Raw genomic sequence first — 13,068 nt, forward strand, 5'->3', positions numbered from 1 at the left:
TCTCAAACCAGGCACAGTGGCACATGCCTGTTATCCCAGCCCCTTAGGAGGCTGAGTCAGGAGAACCATGCATTCGAAACCAGCCTATACTACACAATGAGACCCAAAAGAGCAAAACAAAACAAACTACAAGGTCTTGGTAGGAGTTTAAATTTCCCATCAGAGAGAGGAAGAGAATGAGGAAGGAGGGAAGGGGAAGAAAAAGAAAGACATATGTAAGAGCTATATGAGAAAAACTTTAGTGTATTACTGAGGGACAAAAGCAAAACAAAACAAAACCTGGACAAGCCAGGCTTTGTGGCACATGCCTGTAATCCCAGTACTTGGGAGGCTGAGTCAAGAAGAACTCCACGGGTTTGAGGCCAACCTGGGCTACATAGTAAATTCAAGGCCAGCCTGAACTACATAGAGAGACCCTGTCTCAAAAAAACCAAATCCCTGGGCAAATAGGAAGATGCAGTAAATTCTAAGCACAGATATCATAAAAGGTATTCATTTCAAATTAATGTACACAAGTACACAGTCCTACTAAAAATACACATAGAATGTTTTTTAAGCTGCACAAGCTAATTTGAAACTTCACATGGAAAAATAAACAAGAAGAAGCTGGGCATGGCAGTGCAGGCCTGTGATCCCAGCACTCTGAGAAGCTGAGGCAGAAGGATCAGAGTCCAAGTTTAGCCTGGGAAATTCAGCCGTTTATCAAGGCCCTATCTCAAAATTTTTTAAAAAAAATTTAAAGGCTGGGATGTAGTTCAGTGTGAAGGTCTTGGGTTCAATCCTCAGTACAAAAATTAATTAAATAGGAACAGGCAAAAAATTCTGGGGGAAAGAAGGGAAGGAAGAAGTAGGAATCAGCTTCACCACATATTAAAACATGCAGGGTTACAAAAATTCAAACCATATATGATACTGGCATGTGAGCAAAGGCATCAATTAGGCAAAGTCCAAAAGGAGACCCAAGTACATATAAAAATTTAGTACATAACAGAAGGAGCATCTCAAACTTGTAGGGGAAAATAGATTATTAAATTGTCGGGAAAGCTACGGAGCAAATTAGAAAAAATGAAGGTGGACCCCTACCTCACACCTCACAGGATAAATTACAGATGGATCAAAGATTTCATTTTTTTTTTTTTTAATGAGAGGATCGAAAATCACCTCAGAGAGACAAAGGCCTTTTGGAAATGATATAAACCCAGAAGGTAACAGAAAAGACCAAAATACAGGGCGTGGTGATGCATGCCTGTAATCCCAGCACTTGGGAGGCTGAGGCCGGAGGATTGCTGTGAGTTCAAGGGTAGTCTGAACTACACAGCGAGACCCTGTCTCCCCAAAAAAAGAAAAAAGAAAAGACCAAACTATCCAACTACATCACATAACGATGCTTCGTTGGACCACAGATACAAGAACAGCCCCACGAGAGTACAACAGAGCTGAAAAGTCCTATTGCTGGTGACAACTGTGCAGCCAGCCTAACACTGCAGGACAGTGTACTCCTCACATGTCAGTGACAATGCCGGTATGAACAGACCTTTTGTGTTGCTAGCCGTATCAAAGTACAGCCCATATAATCATCTGGTACATAATACTTAGTAAAGATAATAAACGGCTATGATGTTAGTTTATGTATTTACTACACTATACTTTAAAAAATAAATTTTGGGGGCCAGGGATTTAGCTCAGTGGTGCCACTGCCTGCCTCGCAAGTGGAAGGTCCTGAGTTCAATACCTGATACCACAAAAACAAAAAACAAAAAAATAACCTTTTATCCTAGAGTGTACTCCCACATTGTAAAGCAGAATTCCAGGTCACATCAGCAGCAGCCTCATACGTCTGTTTACTGCATCTCTTGCTTGTATCAAGAAGCAGTGTGAAAAAGAGTATGGTCGTGCACCCTGTAATCCCAGCACTTGGGAAGCTGAGACAGGAGGATTACAAGTTCAGTGCCAGCCCAGGCTGTCTAGTGAGACCCTGCCTTAAAAGGGAAAAAAAGTGCCACATGGAAGGACTGACCTACACCATTGAGGATTGCGTAAGTATGCACTATGATGTTAACAAGATGACAAAATCACCAAATGATGTATTTTCCAGAATGCACCCCCACTGTTAAGTGCCATGCGACTGTCTACAAAGGAGTGATCAAAAATTACAGTGAATGTTAAAAAAATTTTTTTAACACGTTGCCAAGAATAATGAGATAAGTGTGCTCAAAGAAAGAGGGAGTATTTTGAATATTTTAACAGCAATGTGTTTTTTACTGTAATGAATTCTTTCAATTTAAACATTCTCTGTATGGTTTTGATCACTCCTCACTGATTAACCATTATAGTAATTTCTGTCAAATAGAAACATTACAGTGTGTCCTCATCCACCTTGCTCACTGGACCTGGCACCATGAGACTTCTAGCTCTTCCCCAAAGTCAAAATGACCATGAAAAATAAATGTTTTGTTTTTGTTTTATTTTTCTGTTGTTGTTTTTGGTACCAGGGATCAAATTCAGGCCCTTGCACTTGGAGAAACCACAGAGCTAAATCCCCCGCCCAAAGTAAATGTTTTGAATTGAATCAAGACATCGAGGCAGTCAGGGAGAGGACTTCCAGAACTGCAAAAATGATGGCTAAGTGTGTTCAAAGCAAGGGGAAGTATTTTGAAGGGGATTATGGCAAGATATCTTTTACTATAATAAGTTTCTTTTTTTAATTTAAACATTAACCAAAGAATCCCCTGCATGGTGGAAATCACCACAGGCCAAGCCAGAGATAAGGCAGAACCTAGGGATATCTCATATCTCACTAATTTCCCAAACAGAGGGCTCATTTCCAATAGCTGAAAAGCACCTAGAAATGAGAAACAACTTAGCAGAAAAACGAGCAAAAAATAAAAGCAGAGAAATACAGAAAGGATAATATAGCTTTAGGTATATGACAAGGTGCTTAACAAAATACAAAGGTAAAGTATAGGAAAATACTATTCTTTACCTATTAGATTATCAAAGAACAGAAAGTCTGGAAATACACAGCACCGGTCATGTGGCGGGAACCCCATCCCCAGTTGGTACGTGTCCTTCCAGGAAGGGCAGAGCCACAGGGGCAAGGCAAGCCATGAGCTGCCACCCTTTGCCTTGCCACCCTGGGTCAAATGCAGGCATTTATCCTGCAGTTTTGCTGATGCACATCCACAATGACATATAAGGAAGGTTACTGGCTACTGTGTCTTCCTTAATAACAAAAGACTGGAAATAACCAAAATGCCCATCAATCAGAGAGTGGTTAACTCAGTGACAGGGCAGTCACACCATGGAATGCAGAGTGGCCATAAAAGGGAGGAAACTCCTCACACATCGGCAGGGACGACTCTAAAATATACTGTTCATGAATCAAGAAAGGTACCGAACAGTATCATAACATTCTGCCTTTTGTGTGGAAAAAGAAAAAGGAGACCATGGATCAGTGTGCATCCACTGTCAAGGCGGTGAAGAAGGCAAGGCTACACCAGCCTCCCTGGGGGGACGAGGGAAGGGAGGCAGAGGCACTGATCACAAGCACAAGGCTTGAAGCTCTCACACTTCACTTTTGATGCTCCTTTTGAGAAAAAGAGCACAGGAATATCTTAGTTTTGCAAAATTCACAAAAACACATGACCACATGCACATACTATGCAGAACCTTCTCTGGATCCTAGAAGGAGATTTCAAACTCTAGCTTCCTAGAAAATCCATGCTGGCAGCGAAGGAGACTTCTCACTTATATCACCTAAATTTTGAAGAATGTCAATTTAAAATATAAGAATAATAAAATGGCTACTTCTGAGTCCCAAAGGATGATACAAATAAATAAATATATTCAATGTCCTTGGATACAGGGCTCTCAATAGTATAAAGACAGTTCTTCCAAGGTTAAACTGGAACTGAAATGTAATTTCCCAACTAAAATTATCAACTACATTTGGCTTAGACCTGCAGGTTGTAATGTCCACACTAACTGATACTAAAAATTTATTTCTAAAGTAAAAGCTAGTGATGGTGGTGTACCTGTAATCCCAAGTACGTGGGAGGCTGAGGCAGGAGGATCCAAAGTTCCGTCTGCCTGGGTAATTTAGTGAGATACTATCTCAAAATAAAATAAAAAAGGATAGGAATGCAGGTCAAGAGTAGAACGCTTGTAAGGTAGAGAACAGTGTTATGTAAGCATCTTGAGTTAAAAAAAAAAGCCAGATGTGGTGGCACATGCCTGTAATACCAGCACTTTGGGAGGCTAAGGCAGGAGGATCTTAAATTTTATCCCAGCCTGGGCAAGTTGGAAACTTAGTAACACTCTCTCTCAACAATAAATAAATGAATAAACAAACAAGTAAGTAAAAGACTGGGCTGTAGCTTAGTGCTGAGGCTATGGGTTCAATTTCAGTATGGGAAAGAAAGAGAGAAAACAAGAGGGAGAGATAGAGACAGAGAGGAAATATGTATACAGGTAAATATATGCACAGAACGCTCCAGATGGACACATAAGTCACTACCTTTGGGGCAGGGATTTGGCAGCTGGGAAGACAAGTGACACACTCTACCCTTCTATGTCTTTTAATTTTGCAATTTTTTCAAAATACAAGTAAATAAATAAAATTTATAAGCAAATGTAATTAATAGTCACAGATAGAACCTGGAAATGAGAGACCAAAACTCACCAGGCAAGAAGGGAACAGACATCAGCAGACACCCCCAATCCAGCCTGCTGGCCCTCTGTCCCCTCCCTCAGAGTCCTGTGGCCCACAACCTAGATTCCGAGAAAGGGGAAAATGGGAGCTCAGGTCTCTGTTCCCTGCCCACTCACCAGCTGGGCTGTCCAGGGCGCCGGCTCCTCCCAGAGGCTGCAGCTACTCTGAAAGACTTCTCTTCATAGCTGAGGCCAAAGCTGCAGGTCAGAAATGGGGAAAAGTCTGTAAGGCAAAGCCATTTTGAGCAGCCAGAAGAGAAAGGAAGGGAAGGGAGAGGGACAAGGACAGGTAAAAGAAAAGGAAAGGAAGAAAGCAGAGATGGGGAAGAGGTGGGGGAAGTGGAAGAGGAGGAACAGAGGATTGTCCAGGGATCCCGGAAGGCCAGCAGTGGAGTTAGAGGAAGTAGGCGGACAGGCTGTAAGACTTGAGTAAGCTAAAGTGACTCCATGCTAATAGGCCAGAGACTGTGCTTCTTCATACGCTAAGTGCTAAGTTGGCTAACAGCCCGCCCAGGAGCAAATGGTATAACAAAAGGTGACCGTAGAACATTTCCTGCGTAAGATAAGCAATGTGTTTGCAGTCTTGTCCTGTGAATGCCCTGACTTTTTGTTTTAAAAAACCCTATAAAAAGGACCTCAGCCCTTGAGCAGTTGCCTCTCTGAGCTACCTGGCTCCGGAGAGTGCCGTCTGGCCAGACTAATAAAGGTCTGTTTACAATCTAGCCTGGTGTGTTCCCTCCTGGGTTTCTTGTTTCTCCATCGAGATCCCAGAGCCTCGCTGGGTGTTAGGGCCCAGCATCGTGGAGGCCTTTTCGGCTGTTCACGCTCCGTGGAGTAAAAGTGAGACTTTACGTCTTACACAGGCCTGCAGGGAAGGCAGGGTTCCAGGGGCTGCGTGAGGGGCAGGAATGGCTGCAGGGGGAGGGGGTGGGGCAGAGAGGCAGCTCCCCCAGCGCGGTGATGGGCAGGAGAGGTGGGGCGAGAGGTGGGGAACGCCCGACTCAGGACTCTTCTGGGACTCTTCATCAGTAAACCTGATGCACGGCTCAGATCACTGGCAGAGAAGAAATTGAGGCAAGGGCATGAGACGGCAGGGGCCCTGTCTCTGAACCTGGTAGAGGTAAAGGAACACAGACCCAAAAGTGGGATTTCTGGGGGAGAATAAAGAACAGGACAATCCTCAGGGGCCCCCAGGCTCTGGGGTCAGGAGGAAAGCGGCACAGACAAGCCTTCTTCCGCTGGGCCTGGGAACCAAGGCAAACCTCCTACCCCCAGGCAGGGCTCACCCAAAAGTTGCTGCACTCTGCAAAATGGCTTTAGCAGGCCATAGGGTCATTTTACAGTGTACTTAAGTCATCTCCATAATTATGGTTGTTTATGGTAGGGTTTAAACAGGTTTATGTTTTCACAGTAATTTTAAAACAAATTTTAAGAAACTGGTACTTTGTTTTGGCTTTTTTTTTTTGGGTACCGGAAATTGAACTCGGGTCCTTGCACTTGCGAAGCAGGCACCAGAACCACTGAGCTAGATCCCCGGCCCAAGAAACTGGTACTTTGGATGAAAGTGTTAGCAAAATGGCAGTGCTACTCAAATGACAATTTAAAAAGAGATGACAAACTGTGTACATTACTCCAGCTATCTAAGCACTTTAACTTACTTAATCTTCTCCACAACCTTTAAGGAACATTGTGTTTAAGAGGATGAAACTAAGACACAAGGAGGTTAAAACTTGCCCAAAGTCACACAGCCAGGAAGGAGAAGTTCAAGTATAGTTTAGACCTGCTCTGCCCAATACAGTAGCCAGTCATAGCTACATACAACTTCTGAACACTTGAAACAGAACCCAGGATGGACTTTATAAAAACTTGACACACATACACACACACAAAAATTTAAAATCTCAATTTTTTTCTACTGCTTACTTACACTATGAATAATATTGTGAATGTTTAGATTTAAAATAATACTAAAATTGATTGCACCTGTTTTCTTTTTCTTTTGGGGGTGGAAAGGGGAGAGATATCAGGGTGGAACCCAGGGCCTCCTTCACACATACTAGGCAAGTGCTCTACCACCGAGCTCCACCTCCAGCCCCTGCACCTGTTTCCTTTCTACTCTTCTTTTTGAGCAGGGGCATGAGACAAGGCCTCACTATGTTCAAGGCCCAGGCTGGCCTTGAACTCACTATATACCCCAGGCTGGCCGGGAACTCACAGCAATCCTCCTGCCTCAGCCTCCCAAGTACTGGGATTACAGAACAGTACCACCATGCCTGGCTGACTGCACTTGTTGCTTTTCATGTGCCTAACAGCAAATTCTCATTGCATTTGTGGCTTGCACTGTATTTCTGTTGGGCAGCATGGCTCTCGACTCTCAACCACTCTGCTCACTACCTCTCAAAAGGGACAGCAAACATGAAGGAGTACCTGCTACAGGCCGGGCGCTGGGGTCAGGGTGTAACACAAGTAAAGTGACGATGGTCTCAATCACCCTATTCAAAGGCACTCCTCTCCCTGAGAAGAGCAGGGCCCTCATCGGCCATTCTCAAATTCCTATTCCTGTACTTAGGGGGCACTAGCCAAAGACAGAGACATGAGGACTCACACTGGCACCCTTTGGAACAGCCCTACCCAAGGAGCTGGAAGCATGAACCAGATGTCTCCAGGTACCTCAGGCAGGAGGGGATTGGTAACCATCATCTCGTGAGAAGAGCCCAGTGGACCTCAGGGGTCAGGGAGACTTCCTGGAAGAGTCAGCTCCTTGACAAAAGTCTAGAGCAGTGAGTGCCTTGCAGAGGTCAAGGACAAGATGACAGTATGGTGCTCTCCTCACTGAAAATTTTGCTATTTTATATTTTGTTCCCCATGGATTTTTTTGCATTCATTTTGATTTTTCAAAATGGCATTAAAATATTTATATCCCTTGATGACTGAGCTTTATGGTGCCCCCTTAAAGTGTGCACCCAAGGTGAGAGCCCCACTTGCTCCACCCTCATTCTGGTCTTGGTTTGAAGGCAGAAGCCCTGGCTGCTATCCTTGGCCAGAGTCCTCACCCTGAGCGAATCAGGGACCAGGAAGGCGGGGCGGGGGCAATGTCATCCTCTTGCAACAACTCAGCCACAGTTGGGGGTTCTCGTCCTGCACCCCAGGACCCAGTCAGTCTGCACACCCCGCCCATCACCGTGCTTTCCCCAAGATCCCACTTCTGCTCAAAGTCCTGTGGGGCCCTTGGACTCCTCAGCTGTCATCCAACCTGCTTGAGCTGAAGCTAACACTTCTAATGCTTACGGGTGAAGAAACAAACACCCACAGGGAGGAAGTGACTTGACAAAATTCTCAGTGACATACCCAGGCCTGGGCCAGGCTGGGTTGGCCCCATCCACAGCTCCAAGTCACTTCCTATAGCAAGCACTGGCCTGGCAGTGGGGGAGCCCCTGAAATCATCGGCTGACAATGAATAAGTAAACCACCTCCAGCCCGCTTCAGGCACCTGCTCCAAGCACCTCCTGCAGAAAGACCTCTGCAGTTCAGCCACGCAGCTCAGCACAGCTTCTGCTCTCTGCTGCCCTGTTTTGTTTTGTTTTTTTTCTCACTGAGTTTACTGGTACATTCTAGGTATACAGTACAGTTGCATTCATTATTGGGATCTTGGATCTTTACATGACAGGTCTTGGTTCTCATTTTTTCCCCTTGTCCCTGCCCTCCCTTTACCCTCTGCTGCCCTGTTTATGAGGCTTCACCTCCATCCAATCCCTAATATCACCTGGGGGTTCTGAGAGTTTGCACATCCCCTGCCCTCCACGATGGAGCCCAGGGCCTGGCTAGGCTCACAAGGGAGGTAAGTAAGCCAGCCAGTCCTTCTTCAGGTCTGGCTCAAGTTCCTCTTCCAGGCCAATGCTTTCATGCTTATAAAAACCATTTCAGTACCAAGCATAGTTTGGATCTCACTGTTCCATCTCTGTCCCAGCCCAGCATATCCCTCTTGGCATCTCTACCCACTAGTGACTGGGGACACCAATTTCACTGGCCCAGCCCAGAGCCTTAAGTGGCCCTGTGTGCCCAGCCCAGCAGATTTACACCTTCATCTCACTTGTAACTATCCCACGGCCCGGAATTTTACCTTTCATGTGTGTGAAACTTACCAAGTCTCCTGCAGGGGCATCAGAGGACATGGCTGCCTCTGTCCACCAAAGTCAAGGAGGTATCCAGCGAGCTCCTGACCGGCCCCAAAGAGCAAGCAGGAGACTGCAAAAGCAGATAGGAAGGATGCTGTTACTGGGAACCCGACTAAACTTTCGAGGCCCAAGGTAGGAAAGGACTGCTCATCTGGAGTTGGGAGAGATCAGTGAGGCAGGAACAAAGGGTACTGGAAGAGGGTGGTGACTCCACCAGCTACCTGCAGAGCCCACTGAACCATGTGGCTGTGCCCCCTCACTTCAGGCCTACCAAGCCTCCTTTGCATTCTGACTTGCATGTATGACTCAGCCCTGACAGCAGTCTCAGCATCCTAACTTCTTCCACACTCAGCTCTGGAGTCCTCTTGACCAGGATACCTCCTCAAGTCACACTGCTAGTACCCTCTCCGCACAGAACTTGCTCTGGGTTCAAGGAAAGACCCAGCCCTGATAGAAGTAGGAGAGGTGAAAAGTGGCCTAGGGGCTTCAGCCTGTCCTCCTTCTCCTCTTCCCCTGCACAGCCCACCTCCTACCTGGGTCCCAGCTTTCTACCACAGGCAGGCTGTTCTGGGACTCCAGGAAACCTCTGAGAGCTCACCACACAGAACAGAGAACATACACAGCCACCTGGGTCTACAAACCACACCCCACAGGTACCACAATGGCACACCTCACGCTACCTCAAGGACCGCCCACCTCCCACCCACCTAAGAGCCAAACAAGAGAGCCAGTCTCACACACACACAACCTTCAGGCCACAAGTCCCGGCCAACACCCAGCGGCATCCGACTGTCCTAGAACCCTGATGTGCCCCATACCCTCCACTGATCTCCAGGCCTGGCTGCCCAGGTGATACTTACAAGCAGGGCCACCCTCACAGGCATCCACTGCCTTCCTAGCATTCACAGAACTTGCTAGCCCAGGCTAACACAGGCACAAAGCCTTGGAGACACTTCCGGTAGTATGAGGAAGTAGGTGGGGGTAGGGCTCCACAGCCATGGGTGAAGAAGTGACACCACCCCCCCGCAAGGCCAACTCCTTTGGCTCTGTGTGCACCCTGGGGTGGGCATCTGGCTGGGCCAAGAAGCCTAGGTTCTGTCTCCTGCTACATACAAGTTGCAAAAAGATACATGGGGGTCTCCTGCCCTTCTCCCACCCTTTGTCCCTGCCCTGTACATTCTCCCTGGCTCTAGGAAGACCCTGCCCTGCCTCTCTGTGCTCTGGAGTGCTGGGGGGATGAGGAGAGTGTTCAAGGCCTGGGTGACTGTGCAGTGGCCTCGCTACCTGGTGGGAAGCTGGGGGCCTGTGGGTCCTTGGGTCCCTGGGTCCCACCCTGTCCCCACCCAGGATGTGAGGCCCCTCTAGATTCCAGACCCAGCTCTACCCTTTCTTGTCTTAAACCATCAGTGAGTCACATCACATCCTCCACAAAGTGAATACTTCAGTCCCGGCCACAATGCCCGGCACCCAGAAGACCATGACGCGTCACCACACGTGCACCAGAGGCCAGGCTTGCTCGCCCTCTGTCAAGGCAGGCACTTCCTTTCCCTCATCAAGGACTTGGCTAGTCCTAATCAGAGCAGCCCTGAGAGCTGGGCTTGTCGCATCTGGGGCTCTATTACCTCAGACCCCAATGACAACCTCATCCTACCTCATCCATGCCAGACCCTCCTGCAGCACCCGGGGGCGACACACACCCACTCTACACCAAACTCACCAGCTCCTCACCAGCAACCTCCTCTGAAAGAAGAGTTGTCCCCAAGTGAGGTGGGGCCTTTAAGCAAATCAGAAACTCCATAAAAGAGCACGATGCAGCTCCATTAGCAGAGAACAGGCTGGTTTCAGTCCTCCCTCTCTTAGCTCTCCCCACCCCAGGTCCTTCCACCAGGTACTTTTGGGCAGTGCACAACACGCACATCCACACAGAGAGACCAGGTGAGAAGTGTGACACTTTAACAGCCTTCTGATAGTAGCCTCACCAGCATCACCCTAATAAAATGCTAAGCCTCAGTTTTATTAATGATCAAGGAACCTCAAAGACTAAGGGACAGTGAACATCCTGGGCTTACCCCGCCCTCATCTCAAAAGACTTTCACTTTCTTAAATCTGTATTGCTAGAAGTGTTTACAATTGTGTATCACTATTACAATTAGGAGGAAAAATGATAAAAACATTTCAAATCATTGGAATTGAGTTTCCTGTAGCTTGTTCCCCAATACTATCATTATAAAGTAGCTTCATGATTTTAAACATACAATGCACAGATTACCAAGGAACATTTTCCCCACAAACCCTGACCTTCCGTCCTCACTGCCTTCTTCACTCCAGGCCCCTCAGCTTCCCTGGACCACTGGCCCTTGTCCCTGTACCCTGTCTTCCTCTCACCTGCTGCCAGCACACCCTTGAGCCTGTGGGAAAACCAGACACAGGGAGGGCTCTTCCCCTGACCCCGACCCTGTCCCTGAGCCTCCATGGCCTGACCCAAAGCCACCTCCCTGCTCCCAGCTCAGCACCCCTCAGGCCTCACTCAGGCCCTCCCAACAATAAAGTGACTAAGTCAGCCCACCCCTGTGGGGTTCCAGGGCACTGGCCTGGCCCCAGCCACTCAGTCACGGACACACTGCTGGGGCAGGGGACTTCCCGTGGCACCTCCTGCTACCACAAAGGCATATCCTGGGCAAGCAGAGGCTGGAGATGCCACAGGATGACGAGAGGAAGATCCTCTGGGAACCACCACCACCTAGGACCAGGAAGGGACTGTGAGCACTACAAATGAGACAGAGCAGGACAACACTGGCCAAAGGAGGGTGGGAGCACACAGGGTAACCACAGGACCACAGGCAGCTCAAGCAGAGCCAGGGTCCCAGATGCTTACATTGCTGGGACCCTCACTGTGCACCTGGACAGTGGAGGCCAGCACTGCCCTGGCACGAAGCAGGGAGCTGTGGGGACCCAGAAGCTCCTGCCTGTGACAGCAGGGACCTGGTAGGGTTCTCTGCTCCCCAGGACTAGGAGCCCAGGGGAACAGGGACCTGGACCTGCCCTCTCTCTAGGTGGTCCCTAGAATGGAGAAGCCAGAAAAACAAGCAGGACCCTTGCTACTGGTACCTGAAAGGGGAAGCTGCCACCATGGGGCAAGGGGACTGCTGGGCCGGAAGACAGAAAAGGACATGGGGGTCTAGTCCCACAGGCTTTGGCCTCCGATATGATGTGACTTCAGCTGCCCCCATTGTACTACAGACAAAAACACTGACTCGGTCTCCCTTCCAGCCCCTTATCCAGCAGGGCCACAGGACACATCCTAACCCACCCCGGTCAGCACTTCCCACTTACCAATTCCAAGGCATGCACAGGTGCATGCAAAGCTTCATACTCCTAACAATCTAGAAAGCAAGTGGCTCTAGTCCACTTCACAGATGAGCAAAATGAGGCTCAGAGAGGTTAAGTAACTCGCTCAAGGTCACCGATACCAGAATCCGAACCAAGGGCTCTCTGGGCCTTTCTACTCCATCACCTCAGGAGGAACAGCACAGAGACAGGCAGGGCCTTAGGAAGACAAAAGGAGGGCAGGTGGGTCAGGGAAAGGAAGAATGGAGGCAGGTTGAGAAGGGCCGTGAAGGCCATGTTAAGACACATTCATCCTTACTGTCCAGACAATAGGAAACCATGGAGTGCAGCAGGGTGCTCTGAGGACAGAATATTTGGCAACAGGCAGTAGGCACTCACTACTATGTAACAGGTCAGGATTCTTGGCCTTTGCTGCTTACCATCCTGAAGTCCCCCTCCTCCTCTGCCTCAAATCCTTCCCCAGGAAGCTTCCCAAACCATTGCAGGGATTCCTACTGCTGTGAGAACTGGAAATTCACAAACTTCCCTGAGTTTCAGTTTCCACATCCATATAATAGGAGGATAACAGTTTTGCCTTGTAGGCTGGAGAGAAATACACACCTTCAAAATTGATCCCAACCTGGATGGTGGCACACACCTATAATCCCAGCACTTGGGAGGCTGAGGCAGGAGAATCACTGTGAGTTCCAGGACAGCCTGGGCTACATAGTAAGGACCTGTCTTAAAAAAAAAAAAAAGAAAGCCAGGATTTAGCTCAGTGGTTTCAGCTCCTGCTTCAAAAGCACAAAGACCTGAGTTCAGTCTCTGGTACCAAAAAAAAAAAAAAAAAACCCCA

The 13,068-nt window shown here is 48.0% G+C and overlaps 1 protein-coding gene across 5 annotated transcripts in view; it reads right to left on the reverse strand.

Annotated features, from left to right (window-relative positions):
- Arap1 (ArfGAP with RhoGAP domain, ankyrin repeat and PH domain 1) overlaps positions 1-12,899 on the reverse strand; it is a 51,557-nt gene extending 38,658 nt beyond the window's left edge. For 3 of the 5 annotated variants that reach the window (XM_019204397.1, XM_033764198.1, XM_019204396.1), the window contains exons 1-2: positions 8,853-8,955; positions 4,828-4,908 (exon numbers count right to left, since the gene is read on the reverse strand). In XM_019204397.1, the coding sequence (XP_019059942.1) occupies positions 4,828-4,908; positions 8,853-8,872 (101 nt within the window). In that variant the 5' untranslated portion in view covers positions 8,873-8,955. Of the gene's footprint in view, positions 1-4,827; positions 4,909-8,852; positions 8,956-9,745; positions 9,793-12,833 lie in introns of those variants that run through there. The other 2 variants (XM_010603225.3, XM_033764199.1) reach the window with 2 other exon arrangements.
- Positions 12,900-13,068: the final 169 nt, after the last annotated feature.

This window comes from Fukomys damarensis, unplaced genomic scaffold (genome assembly GCF_012274545.1).
Source record: "Fukomys damarensis isolate Sample0158 unplaced genomic scaffold, DMR_v1.0_HiC HiC_scaffold_16, whole genome shotgun sequence".
In the NCBI taxonomy this organism is placed as follows: Eukaryota; Metazoa; Chordata; class Mammalia; order Rodentia; family Bathyergidae; genus Fukomys; species Fukomys damarensis.